This window comes from Mya arenaria, chromosome 3, assembly GCF_026914265.1.
Source record: "Mya arenaria isolate MELC-2E11 chromosome 3, ASM2691426v1".
Lineage (NCBI taxonomy): Eukaryota > Metazoa > Mollusca > Bivalvia > Myida > Myidae > Mya > Mya arenaria.
The window spans coordinates 63,059,992-63,080,106 of NC_069124.1; the positions used below are offsets into that span (position 1 = coordinate 63,059,992).

The 20,115-nt window shown below is 35.9% G+C and overlaps 1 protein-coding gene across 2 annotated transcripts; it reads left to right on the top strand.

The window, feature by feature from the left end:
* The first annotated feature begins 2,037 nt into the window (after positions 1–2,037).
* LOC128226477 (ribosome biogenesis protein SPATA5L1-like) lies at positions 2,038–12,396 on the top strand. Of its 2 annotated transcripts, none has more exons than XM_052936361.1 (9): positions 2,038–2,096; positions 6,090–7,184; positions 7,383–7,568; positions 8,215–8,355; positions 8,820–9,029; positions 9,890–10,132; positions 10,665–10,805; positions 11,094–11,216; positions 11,982–12,396. In XM_052936361.1, exons 2-9 carry the CDS (start codon positions 6,096–6,098, stop codon positions 12,129–12,131), a joined length of 2,283 nt encoding a protein of 760 aa, XP_052792321.1. In that variant the 5' UTR covers positions 2,038–2,096; positions 6,090–6,095; the 3' UTR covers positions 12,132–12,396. The 2 variants fall into 2 exon arrangements, with proteins under 2 accessions (XP_052792321.1, XP_052792322.1); XM_052936362.1 differs by lacking the exon at positions 2,038–2,096 and adding an exon at positions 4,677–5,733 and having other exon boundaries at positions 9,890–10,108.
* The last annotated feature ends 7,719 nt before the right edge of the window (positions 12,397–20,115 follow it).

Below are 20,115 nucleotides of genomic sequence, written 5' to 3' on the forward strand. Positions count from 1 at the left end.
ACTGAAACAAACAGGTATCCTCTATATACTGAATAATGAGAATATTTGAGATGCGATTTTCAAATATAATATTACTTGAAAGACATAAACGATGTTTATAATAATATAAGAATTTCCAAACAGAACTGCTTGATTTATACATTTATGTAGACTATTAGTATGTTTACGTTTATTATAAATAGCAAACTGGCTACCATTAAAAATTGTTGTTGTTTTTTTACAATAATTAGCACGTTCTAGTGCCGAGTCCTTGGTGGTTTGCAGCGTGAAACATGGATAACTTTAATCATTCGAATAAGAATACATATTATATTTACCAATTAACATGATTAATGTCGGATTACATCGCTGTGGAGACATGCCATTCCAAACCGACTAAGGTTAATTAATTTTAATGTAGAGTTATAATTATTAGATCTAAACTGAAACATTCAAATATAAAGAACATAATAGAACAAAACATTATTACACGTAATTCTACAGTTTTTTGAGTTATTTCGATGCATAATTTACTGATCTGATTATATATTTCTTAATAATGTATATCGAATATATACGTTCATATTATATCAACACATTCTACTTCAAGGCATTGAACGAAAAAATATAACAACTATCAGGCGATTTCTAGTTTATAACTAACTATATAGTATGTAATTGTAGGGACAGTCCATATATTACTTCTGTTTGCAAACAAACTTAGCACTTGAAGGTTTTAGAGAATTGGATGATGACAATTTTTGCTGTGCCCCAATACACGTCCAAGTGAATTCCGAATCGAGTGCAATATCTACAGCCGACTCCTTAGTCAGCAATTGAGCGTATTTCTTACGTATCAATTGACGTGGAACTCACTCGTGACTAAGGATCGGCTCATACACCCGCAAAGGATCAATGTGCCAATAAGAAAAGGCCTTAAATTACGCTCTTTGTTAAAAAAACCCCCAAATGATCTTTAAATTTCTTTGACTGTCTGTGTGGCTGTCTGTACGTCTGTATGAATGTCTGTCTGTATGTATGTACGTCTGTCTGTTTGTGCGTCTGCATGTATGTCTGTCTATATGTGTGTGTGTCTGTTTGTACGGCTGTATGTGCGTTTTTATGTATGTATGTGAGTATATAGTTCACACGGAATCATTTTCTAAGATTAAATTAACTTATGTATCATGTATTTATTTAAAAATACTATGTAATAAGCTGTTATTTTTTATTATTATAATTATTAATAATTTTACAATTATTATTATTATTATTATTATTATTATTATTATTATTATTATTATTATTATATTAGTATTATTATTATTATTATTATTATTGTAACCTGACATAATAAAATATATTAAATAATAAATAAAATATATATGAAACATAGCAATGAGTATTTTAATTTGGTCCGGAAATTAGGTAAACTTCCGAACGATTTCCGTAACAGTTCGGAGATTTCAGTTGGTCCGGATTTGGTCCGATCCGGCCAGTCTTTTATACCCACCGTTTAATTTTACGGACCTATAAACCCGTGGTATTTATATATTACGCTTTAAAATTGCATAGGCGTAACAGTGCAATTTTAATTAACATGTCGTAACAGTCATACAGCTTCGACTCTTTACATTGATTCGGTAACAAGTTTTAACTCCATGCCGCGTTCCGTTAACTCCGAGCAAATCGACCCTACGCTTTGCAATACCAGGAAGGATCTCTTATAACAATATCTTATAGTAAAAACTATAACATTAATTTGTCTTTCAGTTTTGGTTTCAATTTTGAGAGTTCTGAATTTATCGGATATACGCCGTCGGTAATGAACAAGCTTTTCCCATTTCTGATGGAAGAAAAGTTACTTAAATTGTAAAATCTTTTGTCCAGCCAATTTAAATGATGTAAAAAAACATGATATATTGGTTAGATAAAAAAAAACATGATATTTTTTTGTGTTTGTTTAAACCAGCTCTTCGCGAATTGTTCAAGCCTGATTAATGTGTAAGGGGAAGTCACTACGTATGATATTGTATTTTTTCTGTTGACGGTCCCCACCGAATTTCCTAGCCGTTGTCTGCTCCCAAATGTGTACTGCGTGAAGTTATTATCCTCAGGTGATATTGTTTGAAACTGAAATCTGTTTATGTTTTGGATAAGATAATACTGAATCCTGTTATAATAACTTTATCATGCGATTACTTTCTTTAACTGTCATTCTTTTAAAGTCAGTTTAGAATAATATTGACCTAGTACAATAGCATCCGGATTTATATTTTCGGACAATCAACATTATCATTTGTTATTGTAGTACCTTCCATGTAAAAGAAACCATTGGTACTTTGTTTAGTTTTTGCTACATGAATCAGTCACAGATTAAAAACACATGAATTTGACTCTTTGTTTTGGCCTGAAAGTAAAATCTGGGAGTATGAATAAAGGTACATTTGTAGCTACTGTTACCGAACTGTCTTTTAAAGAGTGGTGGTAGCCACATGGGCGGTTACATGAACCCTCAGGTTCGACACAGGGCAAAGGCAGGGAGGTTGGGAGTGAAAAACAACTGAGATGTGTTCATTTTCATGCAATCTATTCAAAATTCATGTCATTCAAATGGCAATACTACTGTATCAAAGTTTACTATATAAATAGGAAACTATAAGTGTCTTAGCCATACCTAGCTGCTCAGGCAAGCTATAATGTAAACTTTAGACTGTCAGTTTGAAATAATCTCCCTGAGTGTCACAAATTGACAATCAACAGTACAATATCTTCTATAAAATTGATCAACAGTGAACACTGAAAATTCACATCTCAGGAACAATAAATAATTTTAAATTGAAAAACCTATTGTAAAACAATGTGAATGGTCCACAGGGAACCCACGCACTCCTTAACAGAGCTGATGAAAGTAAAAAAGGTAAAGATATCGTCAGAGGACAGATAATACTAGGCTAATTCAGTCGGTTATTAAGTAGACAGAAAAAACAGTCCAAGTATGGTTTGTAAAATATGAATATTAATGTACATAGCAATGTTTAATTTGGTTATAAAATCAATTAGCAATGTTTAATTTGGTTATAAAATCAATTAAAAGACAAAGCTAAACAATTTTATAACGATGCGACAGGTTGGTAATTATAAAACATTTTCATGATAAAAGACAAAGCTAAACAATTTTATAACGATGCGACAGGTTGGTAATTATAGAACATTTTCATGACAGAATTTATTCAAAACAAACTTAAAGTAATCTATATAATATTTTATCTCCAAAATAAGCACATTTCCCAATAAATAATTTACGAACAAAAGTGTAAATTGTAAATCATACTTATTATAAGTAAAATTCAGATAAATGTAGTAAACTTTTATAGCATTAGATAAATGGAAAAATATAGTAGTATGTACCCAACAATCAGTCTTCATTACAGACTTCTGTTATAGTGTGTTGGTAGAACCCGTAACACTACAATAATGAGCGATCAGGGATACTTTTTTATTATTTTGACATTTCTTATGTGTCCCTGTAAGGCTACGACTCTCTACCATTTAACACTGGGCGAAAGAATATATAGTAATATTATGCATCGATGTTGAATGATACTGACAAAATTGTTCAATATATAACCGAAAGTGATCTAAACTGGATTGAATTTGTCAATATTCATTATTTTTACATAAATATATTCTTGATCACAAATACAGTTTTATACATGTACACTTTGTCCCAGATTTACAGATATCGGGATACTTGATAAACAATCGACATATGTTACTGATTTATGATACAATGTATCTGAACATGTTTTTTTGGCATAATGACAAACATAAACATGTGTTTAATAGTAGGCAATAATATTTTCGTAGAAATTTGAATTTATCACAGAGATACTGGTAATTTCAAAATTGTGGCCGCGAGGATTCTCTGCGCAAGGACCGTTTGCTGCTTTTTGCTGGGATGGTGGATGTCTCATGTCTGCCATAGTAAAAATAATTGTTAAAAGACATGTTGACGGCCATTTAGGTGGACTATATTAAAGGGAGAAAAACCAAGCTATGCAGCATAAGTCAGTCTGAATATGTTGTCATCATTTTATTTTATCACTGATATCAACGATTAAATATCAATGCACACTTTACAGTAAGATTTACAGTGGTATGGTGTGAAATATGTATGTTTTAACGAAAGTTGTCATCACTTGAAAAATTACGTGAAAAATGTAAAGTATTGCTAATTTGCTTGATTCCAAATTTTTTTATCAATTGCTAGGTCAGTTGTTCAGGCATTGACAGGTTTTTGAATGCACAAAGACAATGTATTAAATTTGACAGTTTATAATTTTGACGAGAAAAGTCCACTTAAATCTGAGGCACCTCTTGTACATATAACATGTGGCACATGAAAACAATGATGCTTAGAGATATGGAAATATAAGAAGCTAAAAAGATGTTTCAACAAGTATTATAATATAAAATGTAAAGCAAAATGAAATGTAGCAATATGTGATATTTTGCATGCATGTCATGTTTTAAGATTTTACCAGAAATAGGCTATGTCTAATATTCCATAAAAAATAGGCAATGTTTAATAGCCTTATTTGTTTTGTCCAGAAAAAAACAACATGCTTTCTCTTTCTACAAGAAATTAGTGTTGCCTGATGTGTTAATACTTGATACATTTTTCATTCTGTCTCCAACTATGGATAACCATCAAAGGCAGCAACACCACAAAAGCCCCTCATGTGTAATGAAGGGCAGTTAAATGAAGTGTTTTAAGACACATTCCAAGGACATTGAACATTGAGCAAGGCGTCAAGAGTAAATGCAGGAGACTATCTTATTCCATTAATGGGCCTGGTATCATTGAACTGGCTAAAGATATGATGAAGAAAGAGTTCAAGTTCTAACAAAAGAGTGGCCATCACTGAACTTATGTATTTAAACGTGTTTAACACGGCTGCAGTTGGCCTCAGGTACTCCAAAGAGGATCTTTTAAGTGATTACTTCACATCTGTTTTAACCGTGCCAAGTAGTCTTTAGAACTGCAAGGTCATTGTGAAAGAAAAAAAAGGCTACCAGTTTCAATTGCCTGTTTATCTCTATTCTACATTGACAGCTAACTGAAGATTTTTATCGAAAATGGAGCAAAACCATTCGAATCTATTAGCATGGCAAACAGCACCAAACTAAGTGATTCTGAACATGCAATGCTATTCTACATCGGTGAATATATCCTTCCTCAGCTGCAAAAGAGACTTGCTAAACAGGGCACAGAAACTGCAGAAGGAAAAACAATTCAACCTACAAGTAAATGAAAAATGGGAAGGATTCAGAGTAAAATATTGTGAGCAAATTCATCATTTGTACTAGTGCAGTCAGTTGTGGTGGTCTGAACGTGTCTAGTGAAAGTTTCTCTCTTTTCATACAGGAATGTGAAGTGTGTGTTAGGAAGAACCTGAAGTAAAAACAGAAGCTAGTAAAGCAAGTTTAGCTGCGCATAGGGAGGTCTTGCAGCTCTTGCTCAATAACTCAATGGTCAAGCATTATTTGGAGAAAGCGTTAAAAGGGAAGCTTAACTCTCACATACAATGTAATTGTATAAAATGTAGTAATATAATATAATGTAGTAATGTTTATATACATACTTGGACCAGCAGTTGCACGGAAACGGAAAATGAACATTCTGAAAGAATCAGAATCACATACTTGAACTTCTTTGAGGGCAGCTTTTTAAGACCAAACAAATAATAAGTAAGGAATTCAAGCATATGTACTAGATGTAACAAAACAGTAACAGTAAAAGTTGGCTACTGAATGTTCACAAAAAATCTTATTATGATATAAAAGGATGTACTTGGTGTTCTTTCTCAATTTCTACGAAGATGAACATGTGTTATTTGTTAAATGTTTGAAAATTCAGAACCCATTCCTGATATTTGTTATTGGTACCAGGTAAAATGATATACATTACTGTGATTTCAAATGGCTTCTAGCTTGACACATGCTACATGTGAGAGCTTCAAGGCAGCCATCTAAAATTAACCAACACCAATAAGAAAATTAGTTTGATTTACTTTAAAAATAATCTTCAATTGATTTATTTTCAGAAAAGCATGGAGTTACGCATATTCCATAGTGCCAGTGACTCGTTCCATCAGAAATGCTTCACAAACAAGGAAACATTGTCAGCCCTCTCTGTTCAAGTTGGTGATTATGTAGAAATTGAAACAGAGGGTAGACGGTTCATTTCGTCAATATGGGTCAAGAATGGCTTAACTCTTAACAGTTTGTTTATGAATGATTGTGTTAGCTGCAGGGTTGAGAACAAAACTGTTTCATGTAATGAAATCAGCACCTTGTCTCCAATGATAGCATCAGATGTAAAGGTCACTGTTATTCTTCCAAACATTGAAGATGTCATTAAGATGCAACACAATGCTGTAAGAATGAATGAAACAACAAACCACTGCAAAGATATTCTCACTCGATTGTGTGTGTTAGAGGATTTTACTGTGAACTGTTCAAAATCAAAGTTTGCAAATCTAGCTGGCATAGGTCGCATAAAAATTGATGAAGTGACATGTAATGCCATTGTCCCACAAACACATCTGAGTAGTTACATTATTACAACAGGCACTAATTTAACAATAAACAAGGTTCACAGTGAAGAATGGTACTCCAAAATGACTAAAACTGAACAGCTTGTTAAGCCAGGAGGATTAGACTCTGTTCTAGGATTATTAAGGGACCTAGTTAGACTTCCTTTAGACCACAAACACCAATTTTCAGAGATGGGAGTGAAACCTCCGAGAGGTATTTTGCTTAGAGGACCTCCTGGTTGTGGTAAAACGTCTTTAGTACGCTATTTGGCCCAAACTGAAAAAATATTTTTATTGTCTATTAATGGCCCAGATATATTTGGACCATTACCAGGAGAAACAGAAGAAAACATGAGGAAAATTTTCTTGAAAGCCAAAACAATGAGTAGGGAAGGGCCATGCATGTTGTTTATTGATGAAATTGATTCAATATGTCCAAGAGGAGGGAAGTCGGAGAGTACACATGCAGTCAGAGCTACCGCCCAGTTTCTATCCCTAATGGATGGGTTATCTGGAGGAGAGGACTTCCTGGTTGTAGCTGCAACTAACAGGCCTTCAAGTCTTCACCCTGGGCTACGCAGACCGGGCAGGCTGGACAGGGAGGTTGGTATTCATTCCAAATAATTCAATATTTTAATAGATTTATTAACATATTCCTTTCCTCATATGGATATATATATGTTATAAATTGACTTCATTACAGCATTTTATTTTAGCAACATTTTTTTCCCCAAATGGTAATTATCCTTTAAGCAATAGTTCTAAAGTCAATTTAACAGATCCTCAAATAATTTATTGCAGGTTCTTGTCAGTCCACCAAATGTACACCAGAGGCTGGAGATCCTGGAGTCCCATGCAGGGGCTCTGTTGCTAGGTGATGACCTTGACCTGGTGGCCATAGCAACAGTAACCAATGGTTATGTAGGAGCTGACCTGGCGTCCCTCTGTTATGAGGCTTCATACCTTGCTATGGCTGAACACAGTAAGGTAAATATTTTTGTATTTTGATGTAGAAGTTGCCTCTTTTGATAGAAGTTGCCTGTTAACAGGGATCAAACCAACAGCACACAGTGGAATAACATTAAATGAATTTTTTAAATGTATGTCAACCTTCTGATGTATATAATAAATCTTTGTCAGATGCCCAATACACTTCTATGTCATGTTTTATTGTGTACCGCGGGTGATTTGGCAAGGAAAATCTCGTAAACCTGAATAGTTAAAAAGGCAGTTTTTTTGGTACAGCAAGTTACCACATGTTTTCCAATTGAAAAATATTTAGGCGAAAAGCCGGAATTGAACTGGGTCTGCCTTTTTCGGTACAATCATTTTTGTCAGAAGTCAAGACCACTCGGCTATGGAGGCTACTGACAACAGATGGTTATTAAAGAATATTTAATTGTAGCATGTAAATTCATTGGAAGAGAGAGTTGTCTCCCTTGCCTCATGCATATTCATTAAAGTAAGATTTTGGGAGTCAATTGCCCCACGATATGTATGCAGTATACCAGAACTATGTACTGTGGTTGCTGACGATGATTATAAAGGTACCAATTGGTGTCTTGTTTCGGGTTTTTATTGTCGAGAGGGACATTCTCCTTGTCCTTATTTAAGTTTATTTGTTTGTTTCTAGGTGAGCCAGGCTCACTTTCTGTCCAGCCTCCATAAGGTGCGACCTTCCCTACAGAAAGGTGCAGAGGGGGTGGTGGATGTGCGGCCTGTCAGCTGGGATGACATTGGGGGACTTGACTCAGTCAAACTGCAGATTAAACAGGTTTATGTAACATGCATGCATATTTAGTCATGTTTGTCTTTAATGAATTCTTCATGATTTTCAATGCCATTTCTTGTTTGTCTGTTAACGAAGTAAATATTCAACTATTGTTATTGCTTTGCTATATTGTTATTGATGGCCGGCAAAGCCATAGCGGAAAAAAATGTCCAAGACACATGTAGTAAAACTTAACTCAGTAGACGTGTTGGCAAAGCAAAGCAAGGCCATAACTGGCTGCAATAATTGTTGAGGTATACTTCTGTTTTGAGTGAAAAATAACCCAATATCATTAACGATAACTATATATATGTAAGTTCAGTGTTTGCATAACTTAAACTTTTAAACTTTCTAGACTGTAAGACAGCATTTTCATTTCTTTAAAATAGAGGGTCAGTGCATTGGCCATCTAGGGGTATTAAACAAGGGGCTTCTTACGACCAAATGTCTGTGTTTTCCATGTATAGGCAGTGGAATGGCCTTTGAAGCACCCAGAGGCATTCCAGCGGATGGGTCTGTCTCCACCCTGTGGTGTGCTGCTGTACGGGCCCCCAGGGTGCTGTAAGACGACCCTTGTGCGGGCTGCGGCCACCGCCTGTCACAGCACCTTCCTTACCCTCAGTGGTGCGCAGCTGTACTCTCCCTTCGTCGGTGAGTCTGAGAGACTCATTTCTGAGGTGAGATTATGGTTTTACATGAATAACCTTGTAGTATATGAAATTATTGTTTATCTCATTCCATATTGACAGAGAACAAATTGAGTTTTACTCATGGCAAAGTCCTGTTTTCTTGTTCATCCTTGCATCTCATTTAAAGTTGATTATTGTATAATGTTGATTAAAATCAAATAATATGCAACTACTTTATTTGCAACTATTATATTTAAATGAGCAGTCAATGAATTTTCATTTTTTACACAAAGTTGGCTTAGTATGATTTATTACTCCACTACCAGTTTCACTAGGTGTAACTATAGATGACCCCTCTGTCTATCACTTTGTTTGTCCGTCTGTCTGTTCGTCCGTATAAACTGGACTGATATGTGGAAATAAAGATTAGGAGATAATCCAATATGGTTGGTTATTTTTATCAGACCTAAATTGTGGTTGCTATGGCAACAAAGAGTGAATATAACTCTTCTGACTTGGTCTTGGCATTACTCCCAAAAAAGGCCATTAGCAAATTGCTTGTCCATCAAATATGATACCACAGAATGGATGTCTATCCCTCCATCGGGAAAAGCAAAATAAAAACTGCGTAAGCTCATGAAGTTTGTAAGCTAGGTATATGAAATTGTGTGCACTAGTGGTTAAGGGCCAGTAAAAAAATGATGCACTACATCTCAAAATAGTGTCAATATGGCAGCAAAAACTGTACGCTGCGCTCTTGTATTTATATGCAAATTGAATAATCATGTTATAAATTTCAAATTTTGTTATATTATATTACTTCATGTGTTGTTATATAAAATAAAATAATAAATGAAAAAAACACCAGAAGCAATTTTAGATACAAAAGTATTCAATTTCCATTTCAGGTATTCCAGAAAGCACGTGCCTGTGCCCCGTCCATCTTATTTCTGGACGAGATAGATTCGATAGTGGGCAAGCGGTCAGCATCTGGCAGCCGTGGTGTCCAGGAGCGAGTCCTCTCAACTTTACTGAATGAGATGGATGGTGTTGGGGTCAGGCTGGATGAGGGGACAGGGGGATCTCAAAGGGTCCTAGAAGGGTCAGCTGCACCTACATGTATACAGGTATCTGAACATACAAAAGTAAAGGTGAATTATGAATATTATATCATTGATTTAATATGCCTGCCATGTGCTCTATCTGGATGTTGGGTTTGATTATATGTTAATGATACTTCATTTAATGATTGCTTTTTTTCACATTAAGCTTGTCTGTGTTCTTAAAGAAAAAAAGTTTATGTTTTTGTGATAGCCTTGGTGTAGTTGGTGTCATTTTGCTAAAACTTTACCTTAGCCTTATTCATAAAATCATTCAAGTTATACACATTAAACTTACGACCCCTGTTGCCAGAGACAATGTCCACATTTTTAGGAAGACCCCTAACTCTGCCTTTAAAGTTGTCATGTTAAGCCCCTTTTTAGAGTGAAAAAACAACCAGCAGGCTTTGTATCACTGTGTAATATTCTTGTGAATCAAATATTTATTCCTTGAAAAAGGGCTTGTATAGATTGGTACATGTAGTTTACGAACAATTTTTTTATCAGATTGTTAAGTTGGTCAATTATAGTTTGTTTCCTACCTATTAAAGCTTGATACTTTATACTATATTTTGATTTGCAGAAAGTGAGGGAGAAGACATCAGTGGAGAATAAATCAGTTCTTGTTGTCGCGGCAACCAACAGGCCTGACCTACTGGATGAGGCCCTGATGAGGCCAGGCAGGATTGATCGTATTGTGTATGTTGGCCATCCTGATCAACAGGTAAGGAAAAACCTGACAGGGCCCTACGCTTTCTCTTTTTCTTTATAGCACTGTTGGTTTTAATGACTTAATGACTTTAATGCTTCTGTACACTGATCACACTGACAATTTGCTACTGTGTGGAAAAGTACATGCAGTTCTTGCAATATGGATCAAAATGCTATGTTAACATTAACAGTTTAAGAAAAAGGTAAGGCATCAATATTAAGAATTACAGTAATTTGTTCTTAAATTTTAATGATTGGAATGATGTATTAACATCCTCTTAACGTTGTTTTTTCTTTGCAGGCTCGTCATCAGATCCTGTCCATTTATACCCAAGGACTGAAACTTCATGAGTGTAGCTTAGATGAGCTTGTTGGACAGACAGACATGTACACAGGGGCAGACCTGCAAAGCTTGTGTAGAGAGGTTGAATTAAACAATTGAATTATAGTTTCTGTCTATTGAAGATAAAACAGTGTTATTTTCCATATTAAATTTAAATTTTGTGAGAAATTGAAAAAAGTTCAAGATAATAATATTCAAATGAAACAAATTTTGTCTTGTTGATATTGACAATATATATATGCATCTATAGTCCAGACACATGTGAAGAAGGCCTATCCCACTGGGTAAAACTGTTGTTGAGTTATGTCCCTTGCATATTTGGGACAATGATAATTGGATTGCTTTTGATGATTAACTTAAATGTTGGTGAGCTGTATGTTTTAATTATTAAATACAATGAGCTGATTGTTCAGAATGTTCACATATTTCACATATTAACTGCTGAATACACTTGTGGTACAAGACTTTAGACAACTGTTTCACATGTACTTAATTTATTGAAATATATTAGCTTGTAATAAAATGTTCATATTTTATAAGTCCATGACAATGCTGTTAACAATCAGCCCAATGTTACATGTGAGCTGACAATGTAAGTCCTGAGTCCCTTAAGATTTGGTAAATATTTTAACACTCACAAAATATGCCAATTCAAGATAACAATGATTGATTTTAGCTCTTGTAATTACTTTCCTGATTTGTTTGCTAGTGAATATATGTACTTTAAATTCAAGAATTATAATGTAGATGTTCATTCATACTCGTATTTTAACACACATTTTAAACATATATATGGTTTTGTACATGTATTTATAAGTTTTGTGACACACAATTGTACATTTTCAGGCAGCCCTATGTGCCCTAACGGAGGACCTGTCAACCAGTGTGGTGGCTGGGGCCCATTTCCAGCAGGCCCTGGGTACTGTACCCCCCTCCCTCACCCCGGATCTCATATCCAGATATGCAGCACTCACAATCCCTGGCAGGCCAAGATAGGGCTCACAGTTGATCCAGCAGGCCCTGGGTACTGTACCCCCCTCCCTCACCCCGGATCTCATATCCAGATATGCAGCACTCACAATCCCTGGCAGGCCAAGATAGGGCTCACAGTTGATCCAGCAGGCCCTGGGTACTGTACCCCCCTCCCTCACCCCGGATCTCATATCCAGATATGCAGCACTCACAATCCCTGGCAGGCCAAGATAAGGCTCACAGTTGTTGTTATTTTGTTTTTCCTGAATAATAAACAAATGATTCAAAGCGTCTTTTCAGGGTTTTTTTACAGATTAAAGAACTAACATACATAGTTATAAAGGTTAAATGTTAGTGTGCATGAGGTGTTGAAGTAAGGAATAAGCTTGTTAGCTTGAAGACCAAAAATAAAAAGCCACATTATACTAAACTTTATTTACTGCAGGCATATTATAACATCTGAATATAATTGACAACACAAAAAAACCCATACAAGCTATACATGTAGGTATGAAAACTACTCTCTCTATTAAATGGAGTTATGTGAATGCTTCAATAGGTCAGCAGTGTATTGTAATGCATTGCAAACCGGTCTTGACAAACGAATAGATGATTACGTTACTTGGTAAGCCTCAAGACAGCGATGCCAGAAAAATGGAAAACAGTAGTATCAGTTAATATTTCCAATGTTACAAATAACATTGCGGTCAGATAAACCGGTTTTGGTCTCCATGGGTAGAAGGATAATATAATAGAGCCTGTATGCATGCGTTATTAGCCTCCTAGACAAACAGTTTGACACATGTGCCAAATTTGTATGAACTAGTATAATTTACTATCGGTGGACAACAGTACTTTAAAGGAATGTAGGACTAAGTGAACCACTCCCAAAGGGATCCAGGACTAGGTGAACCACTTCCCAAGTAACCAGGACTTAGTGAACCACTTGATCAGACGTAGTGAACCATCTATATTGTTATATAGGGAATATTGTCTGAATGTTATATTATTTTTCAGAGTTCATTTTCTTGATTATAAATGATTAAAGGTAATATGAATACATTGTACCTACTTTAATGCATATATTTTATTATTTGCAACTTGATCGAACGATTTAAAATATCTAAATACTGGAATTTCGTTGTTAAAAAAGTGCATTTCTTATATATGTCCTACCACGAATTTACACTTGCTGTAATTTGTTCCAGTGAAACATCTTGTATATTCAAGAAAACGAGAGAGTTCAGTAAATGTGATGACGTCAAAAAACGTTCCTTCCCCTTGCATTGGAAATTGTCCAACTCTTTTTTATCGAATATTTTTAACCAGGTTTTCACATAGTGAAACCTGGTTATAGGAATGGTCAACGTCTTTGTTCGGGCGGGCGGCCGGCGGCGTCAAACTCACCTATGAAACTGAATAACTTTAGTAAGGGTTGACATATCTTGACCAAACTTGGTCTATAGAAAGAGTTTATGGAGACCTTTCATGGGATTGCGTTTGGGGTCCCTAGGGTCAAGGTCAAGGTCACTGTTACTAAAAATAGAAAAACGGTTGAAACTGAATAACTTTAGTTAGAGATGACATATCTTAACTAAACTTGGTCTATAGGAAGAGTTTATGGAGACCTTTCATGGGATTGCGTTTGGGGTCCCTAGGTTCAAGGTCAAGGTCACTGTTACTAAAAATAGAAAAACGGTTGAAACTGAATAACTTTAGTTAGGGATGACATATCTGGACTAAACTTGGGCAATAGGAAGAGTTTATGGAGACGTTTCATGGGATTTCGTTTAGGGTCCCAAGGGTCAAGGTCAAGGTCACTGTTACTGAAAATTGAAAAACGGTTGAAACTGAATAACTTCAGTTAGGGTTGACATAACTTGACCTAACTTGGTCAATACTAAGGAAGAGTTTATGGATTCCTTTCATGGGATTGCGTTTAGGGTCCCTAGGGTCAATGTCAAGGTCACTGTTACTAAAAATAGAAAAACGGTTGAAACTGAATAACTTTAGTTAGGGATGACATATTTTGACTAAGCTTGGTCTATAGGAAGAGTTTATGGAGACCTTTCATGGGATTGCGTTTGGGGTCCCTAGGTTCAAGGTCAAGGTGACTGTTACTAAAAATAGAAAAACGGTTGAAACTGAATAACTTTAAAAGGGTTGACATATCTTGACCAAACTTTGTCTATAGGAAGAGTTTATGGATACCTTTCATGGGATTGCGATTGGGGTCCCTAGGTTCAAGGTGACTGTTACTAAAAATAGAAAAACGGTTGAAACTAAATAACTTTAGTTAGGGATGACATATCTTGACTAAACTTGGTGTACAGGAAGAGTTTATAGATACCTTTCATGGGATTGCGTTTTGGGTCCCTAGGGTCAAGGTCAAGGTCACTGTTACTTAAAATAGAAAAACGGTTGAAACTGAATAACTTTAGTTAGGGTTGACATATCTTGACCAAACTTTGTCTATAGGAAGAGTTTATGGATACCTTTCATGGGATTGCATTTGGGGTCCCTAGGTTCAAGGTCACTGTTACTTAAAATAGAAAAATGGTTCAAACTGAATATCTTTAGTTAGGGTTGACATATCTTGACTAAGCTTGGTCTATAGGAAGAGTTTATGGAGACCTTTCATGGGATTGCGTTTGGGGTCCCTAGGTTCAAGGTCAAGGTGACTGTTACTAAAAATAGAAAAATGGTTGAAACTGAATAACTTTAAAAGGGTTGACATATCTTGACCAAACTTGGTCTATAGAAAGAGTTTATGGGTACCTTTCATGGGATTGCGATTGGGGTCCCTAGGTACAAGGTCACTGTTACTTAATATAGAAAAACGGTTGAAACTAAATAACTTTAGTTCGGGATGACATATCTTGACTAAACTTGGTGTACAGGAAGAGTTTATGGAGACCTTTCATGGGATTGCGTTTGGGGTCCCTAGGGTCAAGGTCAAGGTCACTGTTACTAAAAATAGAAAAACGGCTGAAACTGAATAACTTTAGTTAGGGTTGACATATCTTGACCAAACTTTGTCTATAGGAAGATTTTATGGATACCTTTCATTGGATTGCATTTGGGGTCCCTAGGGTCAAGGTCACTGTTACTAAAAATAGAAAAATTGTTCAAACTGAATATCTTTAGTTAGGGTTGACATTTCTTGACCAAACTTGGTCTATAGGAAGAGTTTTTAGATACTTTCATGGGATTTCGTTTTGGGGTCCCCAGATTCAAGGTCAAGATCACTGTTACTAAAAATAGAAAAACAGTTGAAACTGAATAATTTTAGTCAGGGTCTACATATCTTGACCAAACCAGGCATAAAGGAAGAGTTTATGGATACCTTTCATGGGATTGCATTTGGGGTCCCTAGATTCAAGGTCAAGGTCACTGTTACTGAAAATAGAAAATGGTTGAAACTGAATAACTTAAGTTAGGGTTGACATATCCTGACACAACTTGGTATAAAGGAAGAGTTTATTGATACCTTTCAATGGATTGCATTTGGGGTCCCTAGGTTCAAGGTCACTGTTACTTAAAATAGAAAAACAGACACAGGCTGAAGTTCTTCTGTCAATCATTTAAAACCTGCTTTCGTCGCATTGCGGCGTTTCTTGTTTATAGATCAGGTGGGATTATAAGTATCTTCCATGGCCCAGAGTGTAAGATAGGTTCATCCCGACCCGAGCGTAGGGTGTTTTGCGGAAACGAGGTTTACCGAGGTTCTGCAAAACACCTTGCGCGAGGGCTTGGCTGAACCTATCTTACACAAGCGGCTATGGTAGATGCTTTTTCTCCCGCCTCAATTAAACAAAGTTAAGTATAGATGTATTTTTTGCTGGAACTCTTTTCTGCGTAGTGAAAACAAATGCGTATGGATATGTGATAATTCATGGTTGTCATGGATATGCGCGCAGTGATTCAGATTATGGTAATAGTCAAAACGCTCTTTCAATAGTTCTGAGGAGAGTGCAGCTTTATTTCTTGAATGCAACGTAAACACTTTTTTATGGTGACATTTGAAGCGAGAAATAATTAATTAGCATTCTAAATATTGCCTCAAGAAAGGGTTTCCAGGATTTTACAGACGACGGTGTTTCACAAGGGAGGTAATTGTGTGATGACAATGAAAACGGAGTTCCATACGGGTACTTGCTTTATCTTTGCCCGTGGGCAAGATAAGAATTTCTAGCACGGTCAAAATTTTGGATCTACTTATCTGAGGTGGGAGAAATTATTATTTCACCCGCTTTCAGTGTCAGTTGTTTCCCATATATTCATAAAGAGGCATGAATGTATGCAATCATGTCCTCCTGTGAGTGCCCCAACCAGTTCCGCCCGCGAGCTCGGCCCGGAAGAGCCCGGACCTTTTCCATACATGTGCTGGGTCGACTGTCAAGAGTATAATTAACCACTATCCCATTACTTTGTGTATATTTTCTTTTTTATGATTGACTTGCTATTGTTTCTTCTACGTTTTCCCGAGTTTTCTGTGAATTTACAAATTTACTTTTTTGGTATGTACTGTTGAAAAGCCTTCATGCGCTGCTTTGTCAATACACTCATACTGGCGACGTTGGCATCGACAACATGCAGCTCTGTCGGACCGTATTTGGTACAAAAACGAATATGGTACAAATGTACCATATTCGGTCGAATATGGTACAAATGTACCATATTCGGACCGAATATGGTACAATTTTCGACCGAATATGGTACAAACATTGTACCATATTCGGTTGGAATAAGTTTTTCTATGCTCGCCAAAACGTATTTGGTACATACCAAAAAAACTCATAAAATGAAAATGGCCTACGTATATGGTACATAAATTATGTATTTCTTAATAAATGAAATAGTCTGCCAATGTGTAAACTTTTTTTCAAACTCAAATACATTGTATTAACCTAATATTGGAAGTGACAAAAGTATCATCATCATCATCATCGTCGTCGTCGTCGTCGTCGTAACTAGCAGTAACAGAAACAGCTAACCTAACCACACTTTACATGGATTTTGCTGGTTGTGTAACTGTTTCGCCGGCTAGCTCAGTCGGTTGCGCGTCAGATTGGCACGCAGGCGGCCTGGGTTCGATTCCCGGGCGGGCCAGATACTTTCGTGGAGATTGGTCACGAAATGATTTCTACGGCCATTCTTCCCCTACCGCTGTTTCAAGTAGGGCAGTTGTCAATTACTGGCGAATGTATCTGCTTAGTACTGGTTACTAAGTACTAGTACTCTAAGACTAGAGACGTGCTTGCTCCAGGTAACTCTGTAAAAGTTTGAGGATTATCGCATTTTGGTTATGTTCATAGAGTGTGAACTTGTAAGGGTAAAGGTAGGCGAGCAAATCCATGAAGCGCGCCAGCGCTTCTTGGAAAATTTGATCGTTTAATACCCCTCGGTATTAATGCTTATATTTTAATACATTTTAATAATAATTGGTAGGTTTTGTCCAGATATGATTGCTTTAAGCAAACGTCGTTGCAGGAATGTCGACGTCGCATTCGATTGGTCGAATGACGTCGCGTCAGCCATATTAATGATTTCGTGCATTGTTTGGGTCAATCTAAAACTTCTGACAAGAAGATATTGCATGAGAAAATCCGAAAAATAAACAAGAAATTGGGCCGAAAAAATAACTAACGAAATTCATATTTCATGCATTTGCAGTTGTTTTACGATAGAATTTCTTCGATATAATTCAATATCCTTTGGTCAGTAGTTTTAGATTGACCCAAACAATTCACAAGATCATTAATAGCAATTTTCAAATTTTTAAAACTTTTTTTTTCGAAAGTGTATTTTCACCAAAATCCGATTTAAGAGATTTTGAGCTCTTTTAAATGAATATATCTCTCCAAAAATAAGGATGTTTGACTGGCTGCTTTAGACAGGTGTGACTGTATTCCTAAACATTAGGCGAAAAGAAAAAAATTGTCTGGTTCCGGTGACCCGACCCTACCTATTTTTTTCGCCCGACCCTAAACTTTTTTTTATTTGAATACGAAAAAATTGGTCCGATTTTTTACTCAATATTCAAGAGAATTGTAAAGAACGTTTTTAAAGCGTTCATGTAAACATTCTAAAAATAAAACAAAACTTAATAATTTTAGTTTAAGTTTTGAATCTATAATATGTTGTCTTGATTAAGGGAAAGTAAATTTTGAAAATAGAAATACATTGATCTTGTGGCAAGGTTCGAATCAAAACCTCATATTTTTAAATAAATGTACGAATTTGCACAGCACTAAAGCATTCAACGTAAAGCATTCCCTGCGACTTCTTTTTACGCTGATATTCAGTCAATTTAAAATGTTCTACAACCCATGATTTTGCCATATAATTGCATAAATACTGTACTAGTCATAGCAAGCACCGAAAATGGTCTCGTTTATAGCGAATTATATTTTCAAAATATAACACGTACAGAAAGAAACAATTATTAAACCTATAGGGTTAAATGTGCATAAAACTCCTCCAGCTTGCACACTATGCATGTTTACAGTACATAAAAAGCTTAGTGTTGCACGCACAGAAGACTTTAATCACACAAAATATACATTAAAATAACGTTATTATATCACCTTTCACTCAGCATCAGTAAAAATAAATAAATAAATAAAATAAAAAGAAATGCCGACCTACCCTACCTACTTTTTGGGGGCATGTCACCGGAACCAGACATAATGTTTTATTTGGCCTTACTTTGTAAAGTTGATTTGTCGTTCCGACGTCATATTGCTGAGAAGCCGACAAAGCTTTGAAGTTTCCGATTTTTTCTTTGATAACGTGCCGCTTTAAAAAGGCGGGAATTTTGCACACGAGTCTTACTCAGAAGTCAGTAACCATATTTGACTTGGCGGTCGGCAAGAAAAGTTGTGATTTTCGACTAGAAAGAATTGAAATCCAAACTTTCTTCAAACTTCAAAAGAATTCTTGACAGTAAGTACTGTACATAATTTTAATTTTCAGTTGTCTTAATATGCATTGATGTTTTTAACATGCATTGATTTTTATGTTTTATGCCCCCCCCCCCCCCCCCCCTCAGAGTGCATTTGCAGTTGTCCGTCCGTCTATCCAATTGTCCGTGGCATTCCTTCCGGGTGCGTAACTCCTAAACTGCTAAAATATTTAAGCTACAGTCATGAAACTTCATGAAAAATGTTGTCCATCATCAGCTCTCAAGATACATTTCAGCTCACCTGAGCACAAAGTGATCAAGGTGAGCTATTGTGATGGCAAGTTGTCCATCGTCCGTGCGTGCGTGCGTCCGTACGTGCGTCCGTCAACAATTTCTTCAAACGATTTCTCCTCCTAACCCGCTAAGCCAAATTCAATGAAACTTGGCAGGAATAGTCCTTGCATCAAGCTCTACCAAAGTTGTTCAAAGAATTCCATTTCATGAAGAACTCTGGTTGTCATGGCAACGAAAAGGCAAATCATAGTGAAATCTTTAAAAATATTCTTGTCCGAAACTGCAAGGCCTTGAGGTTTGATATTTGGTATGTGACATAATTTTGGTATGTGACATAATTTTGGGGTCCTATACTAAGATTGTTCAAATTATGCCCCTGGGGTAAAAATTGGCACCGTCCCGTGCCTGTGTTGAATATTTACATAATATACATCTGCATACTTCTACTGTTTCATTTTTGTTAACTTTTCTTCTGAAAACAAAATGCACGAACTCCCAAGCCAAACATTGGGCAAGATTTGCCCATGAAAACAGACATTTATTTTAAAGATTCATAAATAAATTATATACCGACTGGTAAAGCTTGTCAGACGTTAGCATTTCAAATTGCAATGCTTTTTTAGTTCATTTACGTTCAAATGACTGTGTGGATTTCCATATAACCCAGAAAATAAACGCTAATCACTGTAAAATGAAAATTAAAGTAAAAAGCAGCATAAAATAAATGAAAACATACTTGAAATACTTATACTGCTCTGTCGGACAGTATTTGGTACAAAAACGCTTAGTTTAACTATATAATTATTA